Genomic DNA, 17,990 nt, shown 5'->3' with positions numbered 1-17,990 from the left:
ATTTGTCTGTTCCTGACCACATCAAACAACTAAATGAAATACTGCCCTCACCTCTAAGCATGGAGAATATTGCTCCAGGTACCAAGCCTGCACTGGCAAAAAGCACAGAAGAACAGAAAACATCACTGTTTTGGGGAAGAGGTAACATGAAGCAGTAAGAATACAGTGTATTTGCATGCTTAGAAATAAAAATAATATGTGCTGATTCTTTCTCTGCTTGGTCCAAACCTCTTCCATACAGCAAGTCTGTGTACAGAAACCTCACAATGAAAAACACCAACAGACAATTTCAGGCCTGCAATCGGTTTTAAAGCATCAGTCAAGATGCAGACAAGACTTTGCCAGCACTAACAACTGAGAAAAAGCTCTGAGAGAGCTCCACAGACTGCAAGGGATAATTTACAAATGCTTTTAGTTGCATGATGGACAACCACAGACGTACCAGAGCTCCTCCCGGCACTCCAGAAGCCCGGTGGCGAGTTCCTGCAGGTCTCCCACCCAACAGAAGCTGTGACCCCCTGCATAAAAAACAGTCCATACACTTGACCACACAGAAGTTCAGACTAACAAGACACAAGGCACAGCTTGTGACAGCATCTTTTTTACAATACTACTACTCTCCTAATATTTTCAAATCACTCTCTGCAATGCAGCTCTTCAGTCTTACCCGAATATGAGAGTATGGAGAGTGACGTATGGACAGATGCACTGCTGGCCCTTATTTCCCAGATCCACTCTGTCCTACTACTCTTTTTTAAAATTTTTATGTATTTTTTTTAAGTAATACTTTACTGATCAGTATTTCCTTTTTTTGTTTGTTTTTACTGAGTAACCACTGCTTGGATCAACCAGCTTTCTAAAAAAGCTCCTGGTCATTCTGTCCAGTAATGCAATAACCAGACAGACCTCAGATGTGGCCTTTAAGTAAGGAAGATTCAACAAAGGCAGCCTCTTCAGAAGAAACAAATTCTGTAAAGAAAAACCGCAAAGAAGTGATACCATGGCTGAATGTACCAATCAGAATTACAGAAGCGAGGGCTGTAAGGGAAAACACTACAGCGGTTCTGAAACCACTCGTTGCATACGCAGCTGAATTAGCGAAATACAACCGTACAGAGACGTGTGCGTCTTCACTGACCCTCCTCTCACACCAACACCTGAACCATCCCCTTTCTACATCCTCCAACACCCAAAGCGGGCATGAGACGGCAGGTAGCGAGGTAGGAACAGGTTGGCCAGCTGCTCCATAGAGCATAATGCTGTTCAGCCTGTCTTCACCTGCTCCCCCAGCGAGTTATAAAGGTGCTTCAAAACTTGTTAAGCTTCCAGCCAGCTACAGGGTTAATATAATTAAGACATCAACCCTTGCTTTATCTATGGGAAGAGCACCATGCAAAGATAAGCAGGTCAAGATCTGGCTTAAAACTAAAGAAGGATCAGTGTAGCATCCCAGCTGCTTGAGATGGGAAATGAAGGTAGTCAAGTGGGTAATCATAGAGAAATCAGGCTGAAGTTTCCTTGGATACAACTCTTCCATACATGAGGAGGGCATTAATTATTTTAAGGCTTAACCACAGTGGATCCCTCGAGCTGTGGCACCCAGACATCAACAGAAAAGTCTTTGGGTATTTCTAAGCAACATGGTAAAGACGCCAAGAGAGAGAACTGAAACTCCAACTATTCCCACCTTGTTATGTGAAAATAGCTGTCTAAAGGCAGAGCTGTTTTCCAGCATTTGCACTTTCTGGCATAATTAAGTCTTCTCTTTTAAAGCAACTGCTGTGCGATAAAACCACAGGCTAGCCAGGGTACATACACAGTGGCTACCAGCACTGTCAGATAGAGCTGTCTATGGCACACTTCACATAAAGAAAGCATTAGCAGAAAACCCCGAAACAAAATTAATATTGCACATTTCATTGAAGTAATGTACAAGCTGCTTCCCTCTGACCTGGCAATCTAAGCATATGCCAAAACATGTAAATTCCATGCTATAAACTTTATATTAGCATGTATCTCTGAATATGTTTCCAGAAACATACTTCTTTAGAGCAATCAAGTAATTTTTGCCTGTATTCAAATGTCTTAAAAGCTGAAATGTCTTATTTAAACATCTTAACACTGTTTTTTTGACTCAGTCCAGCACTTTCCTTCCCTAAATTATAGAATATGTTGAAAAAAAACCCAACACCCGCCTGCCCCCCATCATCTAAATTAAATAGCAAAATGGAAAAAAAAAAACCAAATCAACCATGAATAATTTTCTGCTGTGAACTCTTCCAGTGACAATGCCAGCTCTGTGCCTCTGGAGGGACAGGTTACAACTTGAAAAAGAGTCTCAGGAAATCACAGCTTCAGACATTTCAGGTCTCCAGCCAAACTAATATAACACGCCCCACACGGTCTCCAAGGACATCTGCTCAGTGGCACCACCATAAAGCCACAAGGCGCATTTTGTTTTTCCCTTTTCCTCTTTTAAGCATCCATCTCAATGACTGGCATCCACGTTCGAAGGAAAATCCTTCTCCTTCCCTTAACACGGAGGAATGTGCATTGCAAAAACGCAAGGAATTACATCTTGACTTGAAGCATGAGATAACTGTCACTATCCAAGAGAAGACACTTGAATAGCAGAGTGACCGAGTTCTTTCCTGTGGTTGCTCATCCTACTTGTGTAGCACATATTGCACAGGGACCAAGTGCGTTTGGATGGTTTTATCAGCACATGCTGGAGATGTTTACATTAATCATAAATGCAAAAGGCACTCGGCACTTTATGGACATCATCCCAGATATGCTGACAAAACTTCCACACCAACACTATACAGTTATGAGTTCTGTATAAGCTATGCATTTTACGAGATAAATTGTCTTAAATGTTTTTCCTTAATGCAATTTTTTAAATCCACTTAGCTGTATGGACAAGTACTTCAGCAAACAATAAAAGTCTTTGTTTAGAACTCGCAAGAAGCTATAAACTACTTCCATAAATGAACTAGAATAGCTTTCTACGGAACAATCTTGCTGTTGGGAAGTCCAAAATTATACATCCTTCTAAAGGTGGAAAGAAGTGCTGTGGATCAGGAAGCTGAAAAAAACCCTTTCAAATGATAGATCTCCTGTTTTTCCAAAGTATTAGACCTAACAGATCAGTCGTTAGGCATCATAAATTGTTCACTAATGTTAATTTCTGTGAAATTATGTAGGGTTGTGGCAAGTATAAGGTAACAAGCATAAAAAGATGGACCTTGAAGGTTACTCAGAGACTCTGAGAATGTCTCATGGAGGACAGATCAGCAGTTAGGGCTTAAAAAAGTTCCACATCAGTGGTTATTTGGATTTGTAAATCATCAGTAGATACCATACCCATCCTAGTAGCACATGACAATTGCCTACAGGCACTGGAAATGCAGTCTTTTGCCTTTTCTTTCCTAGCATGGTGTTGTCTTACCTGAATTTGGCGAGATGTGTAAACTGCTCATGTCCTTGGAGAGGCCGTTTGTTTTGGGACTGGAAATGGGTGCACAAGCTGATGTAGCTCGGGGTGGCCTCTTCCCGGGGACTTTCACAGTGGTTCTCAGCAAGTCGATCTCTTTCCCGTGAACGTTCTGCATATAGTCCTGGCAAGAGGCAAAAAACAAACAAACAAAAAAACAAAAGCCAAAATCAAACGGGTAGTTCTGCAAGCAATAGAACTAACAAAACCTGTCTTCATAAGACTTTTGTCCTGTATCATCTGCCATCAACCACCACACTGTTTTCTTCTTCTTTCGTTTTTCTTCATAATCCCTTCCACACTTTCTACTACAAATACTCTCAACAGTCTTCAGCTCTCTACTACATCCACCAACTACCAGTTGGGTAAGAGGCAACTCGTAACATGACTGGTTCTGAGCCACACGTAGGAATTCACCAGCTAGCAGGTCCCCAACAGAAGAAGACAAGGCTGACTGTCCCTCATGAGCACGCTTACTTGTGTCTCCTTCCTGCCCATGTTTAACCTCTTTCTCCCTCAAACTTGGTCAGCGGGCACAAAAGTTATCAAAGTAAACCCACTGACTGGTAAGGCTTCGGCAGTTATAGCACTGTTTCCTTAGAATACGATTTTTCCTCTACGTATTAAAAACCAAAATCATAGAAGGGAAAAAAATATGTAAATTGTTTCTGATTAGAGTAAACACATCAAAGGCTATAAGCCAGAAGTGGAAAAGACTTTTCCTAATTCCTCTTTGGAAAGCCCACAAAGAGGGTCCAGGCAGACAAACCCAGTCAGCTGTGGAAAGACAAAGGTCAACTAACAGCAGCACATGCCAAGAAATCCAGGAGAAAGTTCGTCAAAGGAGTAAAAAGCTTCAGGAAAAAACAGGCTCTTGCGATTCTGCTTTCCAGCTTCAAAGGCATTCCCTAAATTACCCGTGGGCTGCTTCAGATGGAAACAGGAAAGCAAATGGACATGGATGTCTTTATCAGAGGGCAAATGGTAATTCATTAAGGTGAGATGGCCACTAAGGCTGCAATTCTGGGATACAGCAGAAGAGAGATTTGCAGGTGAGATGGTGAATGTTAAAGCCAGTACACAAGACTCCAAAGTGTTCATCTCCTGGTACGCATAGCTGTGGTCACTCACATTGCAGAAAAAATAGTTGAAACTGGTAAAACTATGAGGACACAAAACGAAAGAGACTGTACCTTATGGGAAGACATGCAAAATGTGTAGCACAGGATAGCGAACTGAAGGGTGAAGAGGGGTAAGAGCTCTGCACAAAAATACATCTGGGTATAAGCACCCCAAGAGAAAAACAGCATTTTGAACTAGAGACTGGAAAAACATCTGAGCATAAGCTTTAGAGTTAAGCTCGAAACCAATAGAGAGGTATTCTTGAGCAACCTTCTATGTGGAGCAGCTCTGGCAAAAAAAAATCTAATTCCTTTTCAGATAGAATTTGAACAATTTATAGAGCCCTGGGTGATGCTGTGGGTGTTTGCACTAGCAAAGACTTGCCAGCAAAGACATAACTCCCAGTTAGTTATCCAAGGGTCCAGGGCAAGCTATAGGCGAATTACAGATGCTATATGAAAGTCTACCAATATTTAACCAGGTTGGTTCCAAACCTGCGGCATACAGACCTGTACACCACCAAAGCATCGTTTTACAAGTAAATACCCAAATGGACTAAAAGGACACCTGAGGTCTATAACACTGCTGCCACAACTCCAGGAGCAATCAGCTCCCTCACAAAAATCCTTCTACCTTTGGCAGTTTTTACAACCCAAATTATATATTCCACTCAAAAAACCATCGAAAATCTACTACTGGACCAGCTTTCATCTCTTCACAGCTAATGTTGATCTGTGATAAAAACCCCAAACTAAGCCATCACACCAACTTTTTTCCCCCCCGCAGCTGTCTGAGAATTATTAACAGTAAAAATGGGGGGTCTGAACAATTTGAGGGGAAAGGACACAGAGCTCTGCTGCCAAAAGAAACAAGGGCAATCCATTAATAAAATTTCATTCACTAGGTATTAGACAGAAATGAACAAAACTGTTTCATCCGTACATTATCAAATTGGCGTAACTTTCTTGTTCAGTGACAGTTCTTCACAAATTAAAATACAATAAGCAGAACATAATTGAGCATTTATTGCTTATGGGCTCTAAAATTAGGCTTAATCAGATAGTGTCTAAACCTCGGCATGTACTCTTTTTAATAGACACGTTTTATTTAACGTACAACTACCAGCATACTCCATTTAAATTTGAGGAGGAGGTGTTTATTCCAAATTCTTCAGATGAAGAGCACGTACAATTTCCCTGCTACCCTGCAAACTTGTGAGATTTGACAGGGCATTTTAAGTCCTTTTAATTGAGAGTAAACCAGACTTAGGTAAGCTATAAACCATCCGAGAAAGTAAGCAAGCGTTGGCAAAGAGGAAATAAACGCGTTGCAGCCATATCCTTGTTATACGAAAGTGCTCAAACACAACAGATGCCACATAGGTATTAATGTCAGCTTAAATATTTATAGGGATATATCAAATGTAAATAATAAAGCCTCTTTCATTGTGTGCAAGATGCATAGCGACAATCTCCGCATTTCCCCGAGGAGAAGAGGCAAGGACCAAGTTTCCAGTCGGCGGAGCATCCGCCCCCACGCGCGCCCCTTCAGATCTGCACTTGGGGAATAAAAGTTGAAACTACAAACTAACGTCGCAGCTTCAGAAGCGCAATGAAGGGTTTGATCAGATTAGAACAGATGAGGGTCTTGCTGTCATCTGGAATATGCTGTGTTAAAGAGAAGACAGCAAGCCTGATTTTGATATGCAAATGTTACAGATATAACTCCCCTAGATGTTAGTTGTAGAAAATGCTGATCCGAGAAAAAAGGGGAAAAAACCCTTTAACAAGGCATGAGGGTAATTCAAAGCCAAGTACTTTTAAACTGCACTTAACAAGTCCCTAGAGCCCACTCAACAGCGGGCCACCCCAGAAGTGCCATCTTCTGCCCCTCAACAGCTTGAAAAAGTAGTAATTGCAAATCCATTTGCATTTTTCTTCTCAATTTGTCCATGTTCATCATTCAGCAATGCAGGAAAAAAAAAAAAATTTAAAAAAAAGGCAAGTGGCAAAGGGAAGGGAACCCTCCCCAAACGTGTGGATAACGGGAGAAGCCAGCGCCCCGCACCCCGGCACTTGCACCTTCGCCATCGCTTGTTTTTTACATTTCGCTCCTAATTATGTTGCATCTATTGCCATACACTTAATTAGCTGCATTAATGTGATTTCTTTTCACATAGTCAAGCAATTAAGAGCTATGATTGAGTTTCATTCAATTAGCCTCAACAAACATGCTAATTGATGTCCCAGATGCAAATGAGGTGCAATGAGAGAAACCTGCTAGCAATTGAGAGTTGTGGCAGGGAGACCCACAGCTCCCAGCTTGCTGACAGCAGCTTCACATGGCTCCCACCTTCTGCGGAGCTGCCGTCGGAGGCAGGGGGGGCAAGACAAGCCATTAGTGCCTCAGTTGTCCCAAATCGATCCCTACAGGAGTCACGGGCAGCACTGAATCAAATCAACGTCGCCTCCAATTCTCACAGCAACAGCTGCTGCGAGCCGGAGAACAGCGCAGCGTTTTCCTGCAGCTGGGCAGGCGCTGCAGACCCTGCGAACGCCGCCGTTTCTTCAGCTAAGGACTAGAAAAGGTCTCCATCTAATCTCCGGGCTCGTGAAATACTACGCAGGTAATGGCCTGCAGCTAGCAGTAACTGGCAACTTCATCTTAGTCAGCTGTGGGGCAATGCTGCCTCTTCAAGTTAAGGCCAGAATGCATCAATCAATCAATAATCCCTAAAAATACGCTCGCTATATTGATTCTCATTGCTTTTCATCCTGAGGTTACCGTTAGCGGTTTGCTCAAATATAGTGCTACCGAGGTGTTAATTTGACTACTCAAGGCCATTGACCATTATCTAGAGGACTAAATAAACTGTTAAAATATCAGCAAAAATAGTAAAAGCTACATTGACTGAAGATGACACAAAATATTATTTGACAGCACCGTGAAATGAATTGCCTTGAGTAAGAAAGAAACGATGTGCCATGACATAGAATAATACAAAGTAAAATTACTTTAGTTCTGCTCTTAATACAGCTCTCTATTTACAACAGCACAAATTAATTTAATCAATTAACTGAACAGAACCCTTTCAGACATGCAAATTGAGCAAATGGCTATGATGATATTTTCTAAAGAGGAAAAAACCCTCACTGCTATTTTGCAGGGGGGGGGCTTTTGTTTTCAATGCCAATGGTGGTTAAACTTGCTACCATGCATCACAATGGCTTCTGATTGCCCTCAAAGCAAGAGAAGACCCTCCAAGGACCATAAGCTGAAGCCAGGCTACGTGATGATGCTTCCAGCTAGCTGCTTACGTTCTCCCGGCCGAGAAGACAACAGCCAAACATCTCTTCTCCCACAGCCATGCTTAGAGCTACTGCTGCTTGGCCGCTTTTTCAGAGGGGCCAGGACAGACCAAGGGAAAGGCAGAAGAAAGTGCTGGCTGCTGCTCCCAGGAAGCTGCAAATCAAACCCAGAACGGCCACGTCTGCCACAGTTACCTCACATGTGTCACTGAAGGACCACTGAGCACGTGGCAGCACGGGTCCTCCCTAGAACGATCCTCAAGTGGCTTTAAATAAGTGGCTCGTGTTAGGTACCTAACACTGTGGATAACAAAAACATCACAGGGTGTGAGGATTTTCAAATGCCTCTAATAAAAGAGACAGTCACCCTTGTCACACACAGACACAAAAAGTCCTTTTTACTACCTAGGTTGTATTTCGGAAACAAAGTATTTCCTGATCAGTGTATTAAGCAAGAAAATGTATATGACTGCTGAGTTACTGAATATAATATTTATCAGTTAGTACCTTGAGGGCTAAATCTCCCATACTTTCTGTATAGCTGCCTGCACACAAAGTGAGAGTACAAACCCTCCCGTCCTCAAAGGCAGGTCGATTTGCACAACTGCAAAGCATTTTCCAAGGTACAAGAAAACAAGCTTGTGAAGAATGAGAGCCAAACCATTTTACCCAGCCAGGTTTGCACCACATGGAAGCAGCCGAGCGTGCCGGTAAGGTCAGCTCTGCTCCGGCAGCAACAGAAAACCGAGTCGGACTCTTTCCGATTGAACTGCTTTGGACTGTGCTTTTGTCCTGGGAATGCAGTGAAATGGCTAATGCTGCAAGCTACTCTTTTTGGCCAAGAAACCTCACCCAGAAGACAGAAGGATGAAGCTGCAGAAGACAACAATTAGGGTCTCCTGTGGCTGGGCTCAGCTGGACTGCAGAGAAGGAGAAACTCCTTTGCTGGAGTTATATTTCTTGCATCTTGGTGAATGAGACTCGAAGCTCACACTAAACCCCCTCATCTCGTATTGCCATGTGTCATAACATGAACATTTTTTAAAATATCTGCTCCCTTTTACAGAGCCTCCCCATGTGCTTCTTCCACCGTGTACCCGTCCCACTGCCACCCTTTTCCAACGCACAACGTACCAAACAAGAGTCATATTTCCGAGCGCAGGGCCTTTCCGTGTCTGTAACTGCACAAAAGAATATCAAAATTTTTCTCATTTTGAGCTACTAAAATGCCTCAGAAGCAGCCTGCTTTTCCAGTGGTAGGAACTGATCCAGGCCCAGGATCCTTCCCAGATCTGTCCCGGGTTTACACCGAGCTTCCGAGGAAAATACCTTCATGTCATGGCAGCTTTTCCCCACCGTTCAATTGGACAAAACACTCCTAAGGCTTAGCTTACTGAGGTTGAGATAGAGTTTCCTGATCTGAGGCAAAATAAAAATTATTATGGAAAACAAAGGTTATGGTTGCGCCTCTGGATGACATTTAAGGACTGTGTGTAGAATATTTTTTGAAACACGATTCCGATTTCGTGAGCTGACCTACTGGACCCACAAAACCTATTGTTCACCCTCAGCGACAACTGCTTCCGAACAACAAAACCCGATCCCCTTCCCCCCAAACGAGAGAAAAACCCCCAGACCCCCAGCAGACCGGTAAATGGATGGAGCCTTGACTTTTGTGCCTTTACATGGCAGTCAGACATTTTTATTGCAAAATGCCGTCTGGAAAAGATGCAAAACAAAATTGCTAAACTGCAAAAAAAAAAAGAAAAGGGGGGAAGAAAAAAAACAAAAGGCCCCCTTCCCTTTGCTTATTGAGTTCAAAGGCATAACATGCAGCACCCTGCAGCAAATGGGAAGCTACACTAATTTTAAAGCCATAAAACGCTATAAAGTGCCCTGCGGGGCAGGACTACACTGAAGCTAGTTGCACCTAAATAAGACATGGTTCATTTACTTCGCAGCTTAGCCTAATGTAATCATCAGCGGATTTCTAGCCTAGAGTTGTAACAGGCAAATAGCCGATACTGCGGAGGCGACACTCCCAGCCATTGAGGGGCCTCAGCTAGATTGCTGTTGATTAGAAAATTTTTCAGTTTTGACAAGCACTTAATGAACATAAATCGCTCCTTGATTGGTTTCCATTTGGGGCCACAGGCACACCTAAGAAGAAACAAAAGTCTCCAACTCCTCATGCCCCCCTTCCTGGGAAGGACCTCAGCAACAAACCTACCACCAGGTTATGAGCCACAGTGGAATATATTCATCAAATGTTCCCGTTAAATTAGCCATCCTCCCCTCTCGCATGTAAATATGGGCACGATTTCATTTGGCTTCATAATATATAGTTAATCTTAAGAAAAGCAATGACATGTTATTTTCTGAGGAGAACATGGGTATGAAAATGAATTCTGGAAAACACTGATCACCCCTAAAGCACTCTTGTCCTGACAAAAAGAAGGTCATCTCGAATGTGTTTTGTTCACATTGGGAATCAAGAACATTAAATTTCAGTAATAAAAAGCACTGACTTCATCTATACTGTGGTGCTAATCAGTTTGATCAGTGTTGCAGGGGTGTGGGAGGAAGTTAGGGCAACAACTTTCAAGAGAAAAAAAGCAGTTTCACAAAATCTTGCATTTTTTTTTTTAATGGATCAGTCATTTTCATAAAATTTTAAGAAAATTCTTATGTCTGCGCTTCACTTCTCATTCAGACTTTGTAACAAGAACTGCTGTAAAAGACAAATCAGAGTTTTACCATCCTGAGTAATTTATGAAGCATTTATATCCACAGCAGTTAGCTCTGCTGGACAGGAAGCTCTAATTTTATAAAACTCTGTGAATAATTAATAGCTTGGCTTTTGCCATTTAAATTGCAGCTCATTCTGAAACCAAAAATTTTGCCTGTCTTTTTGAAGAGAGAGTTGACATGACACGGAAATGTGTGTTTGCTGCTCCTTACTACATACTGCAAGTTTGCGCGGCTCTGCAACAGCAGAATTGTGTTTGCTACAATATCCTTCGTTAACGACACGATAAATCTTGTCATGCTCTCTGAAATGAAAGGACTTGAAACAGAAAATGCTTCACGTTCGTCTTGTTTGTGCGTTTAGTGACCTGTGAGTATCTGTAACAAGCCACGGGACTGATTGTGAGAAGTTGCTGTGAATAATCAGTTTCTCCCTCCCCATCAGTGGGGATTACATATTTAAGGAGTTATTTCACAGGGTGGCTTGCTGATCATCAGCAACTACAGTCTGATTTTTCACTGAGCAGAGCAGGTGCAACGGCACTTTCAAGCAAGACTATTTCTAGTTCGAAAAGCCACAAAGCCGAAGGGGTGGAAAATAATTTGCCTTGACAGGTATCCCAAATGATAGGTCTCACTTAAGGAGCGCAAACACATTTTAGCTTCAATTTTCTCCATCCGTTTTAAAGTTTTTCTCTGAAACTGATCCTCAATCCACTACATCTTTAAGATAATAAAGTTTACCAGGAAGCTATAAAGTGAATGAGTGATCTCTACAGCTATACCACTTCATAAAAGCCTCTTTTGCTTTTAAAACATCATAGGTTATGTTTTATGCTTGGTTATCTTTACCAAAAAAAAAAATTACAGGAGTGTGATTAACACTTATTTTTTTCCATACAGGTTGGCTATCTTCTAGCTATCACTAGAAACAACGTAAACTCACAGTGAAACATGGTAGAATTAAGAAAGGAAAGCTCTGGGAAATTTAAGTCAATCCTGTTAGAAAGGAGAATGCTGCTCTGAACACAGCTTTGATGAAAAGGCTTCCAGAGAATGTCAGTTGTAGTGAGCAGAAAAAACAGGGTATCAACTCATCAACTGTAATAAGCAATTACTATACACATATTTTGTAACTGCTCCTATTGTTCATTTCGTCTACCCTAACAAATGGTTTAGGCAAATGCAATAACTATAAGGAAAACTCACATGTGCTTCAGACAGATTTATCTGCATCACCACTCAAACTATATCCTTGTTTTTGCTCTGTAGGATTTGGTTTGATCACTGCTCTTTCAGGAGGTAGAGCTACATCTTATGTGAAAAGCAACACATGCATATCCTTTTGTCAGTTCAAATATGTATTTACCAAAGCCTGATTTGAGGATTAGTTGTTCACAGGAAAGGCCAGCTAGGAGGACTCTCAGAGCCAGCCAATATCCAGCTTTACATTCCTTTGAAGCAAAAAATAGGGGCGGGGGGAAAGGGCATATACAATGATATTTTAGAAATAGACGAGAGCATAGATATTTCTATTAAAGCAACACAAACAGCACATTTGGAGCTATTAAACAGCCTGAGGTAATGCAACCCTGAAAATCAAGTCGAGCCGAAGCAGTGTCTGCAGGCGGTTGGTTATTCATAGCCACAAAGGCAAGCGCTGGTCCCTTGGCCGGAGCAGCATCCAGCTCCACCGTTGGAGGGCCCAGCTGCCGACTGCTCACGCAGCCCCCTTAAAAATGAGGAGAGACAGAATACTTCATATGCAAGCACGCTTTCTATTTTCAAATTATTCATAAGAACTGATAACGGTCAAAAATTCTAAATGCAGCTCTAAGAAAAATGTTGTATATTATGGGGCCTGAAAGAAGTGCATGGATCCGCAGTGCTTCCAGATAGCAACATACGGGACATTTTCAATAGCTTTATCTTTCTCATAAAGTCTGCTTTTCCTGTAGGAAACGGCCAAGCAAGAAAGCTCAAACGAAAGCCCAGTCGCCCATCCCAAATCTCAAAGAATTTTACAGGCCTATGAATTTGGTCTGTTTTGTATAATCTTTCAAGATGTGTCTGTATAATATATTGCTGAAAAGTTTAGCCTAGTGTTGGATATGACTCCTTACCAGGCTGAAATTCGCTTTATTTGAGGATGGAACAACTTTGCTAATGCTCCCTTTGAGCTAGCTCACGTAGGCCACTCACCCAGCCAGTGCTATTTTTAAGGAAGAATTTTGAAACTGTGGCTGCTATCAGATGAACTGAGCAGAACCAGGTGAATCCACACAGTTCTCAAGGAGATAATGGCAGGTTTCCCCTCTCAATCGCTGCTACAATCCTACAAGCCTTAACACAGGTTACCAAACCAGGACGGGAACAAGGTTAAAGAGCAGCTTTACTGCGATACACACCTTGGCAAGCAAAATCCAGCCTTGCTCTGTAGATACATGGGATTTACATATCATGTGTGCTATAGATGGGCATCAGACCTTCCTTCCCATGTGCTGAAGAAACTGTTCTTCCCTCATAAGGTGCCACAGCACCATGCTTTTATTTCAAACCAAATCTAGAACAGATTTAATACAAAGGAAGGAAAAAAAGCACCCTTCTCTAAAAAAAAAAAAAAAAAGCTGTTTTCAGCTCTTTTTTCCTTCTTTTCATAAATGAGGGGCAGTGACGATGATGGGGATACAAGAGCAGAAAATGGACATCCACAGCTAAAGCTTTGTCATCCACTGACCTGTAGCATGATGGCAACCCTTTGGCAGACAGACATTGGTGAAATGTCACCAGCTATTCATTGGGATAAGGCTCAGATAAAGAAGCGACATGTAGCGCTGCCCAGCAGGTATCCTGGCGAATACATTTTGGGAGCCCTCGCACATGCCATTCTGCCATTAAAAGCCAATAGATGCCTAGACAAATTCCCCCGGGTCCCTCTGGGGATGCTGACACTGAATTTGTCGGCAAGAATTCTAGTCATCCACTCAACGGCTCTACTCCAGAAGCGTAAGATGAATAGGTAGCTATGGCGAACTTTGAAGCCTGCGGGTCAAAGTTCTCTCTCATTATCCCCACCATTTTCTATCGGTATAGCTCCCCAGCATCCCAAGGGACGGGAAGGTTTGAGGCTCTTGAAAAAAAAACCTGACATGACCAAGTCAGAAAACAGTAGGGTACTTATGTACATATATTTTTCTTTTCCCATTTTTCTCTCCCCCCACTTTCTTTAAAAGAAGGAATATGAATTTAGCTATTGTGTCAAATGTCAACCTGGTGGCATTAGTAGTTACTCATTTAGCTGGCACAATACAGCTGTCATTTCAACATGCTGTCCTGCCAAACAGGCCTGACCCTTCCAGGGACACCTCCTCTGTAAGAACGGTACTAATTTGATTTTCACTCCCCACCCGAAACCTTTCATTTTGTAGCCAATCCTTTATTCAAGGAGGACGACAGTAGGTTTCTGCAATACAGGCAGATCCACTGTATTACAAACCATTGCCTTCAAGCCTGAGCTGCCACTAAACATATCTGACTGTAGAGGCAACTGATCCACTTCTGGCCAAATCTTGAGCTGTATTTAATACAGTGCTCACTATCAGTCATTAAATATTATAACAGGTTCCTGCAACACAGGTGTTCAACAAAATCCCGTGTTCTGCCTCAAACCACAGTGTGGAAAGACCACATTATCTTCTAAATTGACTTCTTCCTGTCACCAGTAGAGGCCAGCCCACCTTTCGCTTCACAGAATTACAACTGCAAAATTCTGTATAACCAAAATGACCTGCATATTTGAAATAACCCAAATCTAACTAACACGTCAGATTAGAGCCAGGCTTTTTATGAGGTTAGGAAACTGACTTTCTATGTTTAACAAAAGTTCTTTTCTTCAATGCTATTTAATAGGAAGGTTCACTGGAATAAGGTCCTTATTTAAAAAAAAAAAACCAAAACAAAACACTAAGAAATTATCCCAAACGGCAATGCAAGCACAGTACTAAAAACTCACCAGGTTCTTTGGCTTGCTGTGGAAAAAGCGCAACAAGCAAATACAGATAAACAAAAACTATCAAAACCAACCCAGAAACACATTATCAGAGTTCTGTATGGGAGAAATCCTATTCACTCAGCGATAGCCAGGACAAAATTATGACTTCCCTGCTCACAAAGTTTTGTACAAACTGTACTGGGAGTGCAACTGACTTCAAGTATCTGGTCCTGCCTCTTCCTCCCACTGTGGTTTGCACAGGACAGAGAAGATGCTACTCACATACTATTGCCTCATGGATGAAGAATGCTCTGCAGGGTATATTAACAATGGTTAATTGACAATAAGTAGTAACTGACAGTATGGAAACGTACTGCAGAAGTAGTGCAGCCACTCTTTGAAGGCTAAACACAAGAGAAATAGGGCATTAAACCAGCATAACTTATATGAGAAATCACATCATAGTAAGATTTTAACACAAATGAGCAGAACCCTAGATACTCTTGGGGAGCAGAAGCAGTAAAGGTGTCTCAAGAAGCCCCTGCACAAGTACAACATTTTCCCCAGTAGCTTCGTGTCAGGGAGGAGCTAAGAACGGTCCCTCACCAGCACCCACCCACATACGGCCAAGGGAAAAGCAGCACGGTGCAAACCTCGCCCGGCTACGCAAATGGAAATACGGAGCTGTGTACCTTTTTCTTGGGGGTGGGAGGGCACGGTGGGGGATAGAGGGAAACAATTACAGGCTAGTAATTACTTCTTCTTTAAATGGATTCTCTCTAATCTCCAATGGATTTACCTCTAATCTCAAAGTAATTACCTCTAATCTCAATGGATTCTCACTCTGGGGGAGACTAAGCTGCTCCAGGGAAGCCTACGGAGAAGTAGTACTCTATTGTCTGCAAGAGGCAATGAAAAACTAACACGTGCACAGCAACTGCCAGGAACAATAGAGCATTTCTACAAAGCCAGGAAGGGACTTGGGAGCGAACAATAGCAGCTGGCCTCCTCCTTGCTTGATGACCCAGAGTTGGCCAACGCAACCTGAGGGAAACCCTTGTGGGAGCTCCACGGGGGCTGCCTCAAAGGCACACAGTACCCATGCTTCCCTTGTGTGAGCAATACCGATACACAATTCAGGTATTTCGGGACCACTTCACGACAGCATTCTCCAGATTTGAAGTATAGCCGAAGAGGCCAGGTAGACTTATCCAGTGTCACAAAAGGGAACAGTGAAAAATGAGGCAAAACCTTGCCCCAGAACACAAGGGCTGAAGAACAACATTTCTGATGGAAAGTAGCAATGCCTTGAAGCTAGTTGCCATCTAATCTATTAAATAATTTTCAAGAGACAAGAACATAACATCAGAAACTACAGCAAAGCATTATATGGCAGAATCTGAGACTACAAAAACTTGTGCCAAGTCAAAGAACGGCAAGTTGGTGCACGCACAGCATCAATGGGCCTCCCAATACATCACCCGTCTAAAGCAGAAGCTCCTGCCAGACCCACGTGCAGGTGTGTGAGTCCCGGTGCACATCTACAGAAATGCATCTGTTTGAAACTGTGATTTTCACTCCATAATGAAGGACTGCCCAGGAGCTCAAAATGACAATAAAAGGTTTAGAAAGAACTGACCCTAAAATGTTACGACTGGCCACCCTCTCATTTTCATATAGGATATGATGATAAAATCTAAGATCTGAGATGATTCCAAAGACCTTGGTGAGGTTCATACCATCTTTTCTGTGTTTTATTCTTGCTTGTACTACACCGCAAAAGTGAAGGAGCTGGGAATCTCCTGGGAGTTTCAAGATGCAAGTCTGCACATGGGCTCTGCCTTTTGAACTGCTCTGGCATGGAACAAGCCCTGACAAATCTCACCTTTCCTCCTGCTGGCATGGCCAGGGTGTATGGGTGGGCTAGTTCTGACTCTGATCACTGTGCTCCTTCCACCCCCAAAACCGTACCCAGGGATTGTTCTACACACACCAAGGGGGACAGATGGCATCCTGGGGCAGAGACAATGCAGACACCCTAATATGAAAATGTTTTATGGCACGTATTTTAATAGCTATGCTATTTTCAAAAGGCTGCTCAGAACTTACTTCAAAATAAACAAATGTCAGAAGCTTTCCTCACTCTTTACTACATCTAAGATGTTTTCTCTTATAAAACACTTCTGGATTTTTGTGTGTGTGTTGTTGTTTTTTTTTTTTTTTTTTTTTAATCCTGGGATTGACGAGAAGTCCATAAAAGCATCAGCACAAAACAAAGGCTTAAACCATTTCAGCTGCCTCTTGGGATGCAAGGGAACCCCCTTTCTCCAGAGGATTCAACTCAGCTGCACTCGCAGGCTTTCACTAGGGAATTTTATTTCAGATTTTGCCTTTTTGAGAGGGAGGGGAATGAAGAGACAGAAAGAAGTTTCTTCACCAAAGAGGGCTCAGCACAAACACGTCATTATGAAGTCGCTAACACTGCTTTATCAGGGCCTGATGTTGCTGAACATACAGAGAGCACGGTGTACTCACATGTAAACTAGGATGGTAGGTCAGCACACCGTTGTCGCACAACGTCACGTATTTCTTCTTCCACTCTTTATTCAATGACTTGCCACTTCGCTTTAGCAGCATACCCTGTTAGAGGAAAAAAGAAAAGATATTATATACTCTTTTGCCAATGCACAACTATTTAAAGAACAGAAAGAGATAAACATAATGGCCAACAATTTTAGATACACTTCCTCCTTCAAGTTACTAATTTTTCCCCATTTCTCTCACGACACAGGTTTTCTCCATTGGCTGTTTCAGTGCTTGCAATTTAGGAGGAAAATCTCTAAGTGCGGCTTTCGTAAAGCAAGTCGCGTAAACACAAAATACTGTATCAGCGCTGACTTTGTCCAAAGGGTAGAGAAATCCCTTTTGCACTGAATTCCATGCCTCAGGAAGGCACAGTTTAATGTAACACAGAGTAAGGCTACCCACACGCGGTCCTAGCTGATAAAGGCATCACACTCGATGCATTTCCTAGCCCTCCAAAATAAATGATGAACCCCAGGCTGAGTGAGGATCCTGCTGTTTGGTTTGTGCTCCGTTCAGCGTGTTCTTGAGGATCCCTTGTTTTCCAGGCTCGGCCTCTCCACAAGCAGAGAAGAGCACAGGTTTATGTTCTGATTCCCTCCGCAGTAAGGTGAACCCGCAGTGGAAACCCTCCCAGCCATTCATTCCAGCAAGAGAGACACCGATTCCAGGCAAGAGGAGCAAAATGGAAATGGGGCAAATACAAAGTTTTCCAAATAAATTCTGGATAATTTGATAAAAG

The 17,990-nt window shown here is 42.4% G+C and overlaps 1 protein-coding gene across 5 annotated transcripts in view; it reads right to left on the bottom strand.

The window, feature by feature from the left end:
* The window catches only part of AGAP1 (ArfGAP with GTPase domain, ankyrin repeat and PH domain 1), a 370,628-nt gene that overhangs the window by 126,539 nt on the left and 226,099 nt on the right, over positions 1-17,990 (bottom strand). For all 5 annotated transcript variants that reach the window (XM_065637290.1, XM_065637291.1, XM_065637287.1 and 2 more), the window contains 2 exons: positions 17,201-17,305; positions 3,452-3,620 (listed from right to left, as the gene is read on the bottom strand). In XM_065637290.1, the coding sequence (XP_065493362.1) occupies positions 3,452-3,620; positions 17,201-17,305 (274 nt within the window). The remainder of the gene's footprint in view (positions 1-3,451; positions 3,621-17,200; positions 17,306-17,990) is intronic.

This window comes from Caloenas nicobarica, chromosome 6 (assembly GCF_036013445.1).
Source record: "Caloenas nicobarica isolate bCalNic1 chromosome 6, bCalNic1.hap1, whole genome shotgun sequence".
NCBI classification, from domain to species: Eukaryota; Metazoa; Chordata; class Aves; order Columbiformes; family Columbidae; genus Caloenas; species Caloenas nicobarica.
Note: the sequence above shows the minus strand (reverse complement) of the source record. Positions and strands in the feature narration are given on the sequence as shown.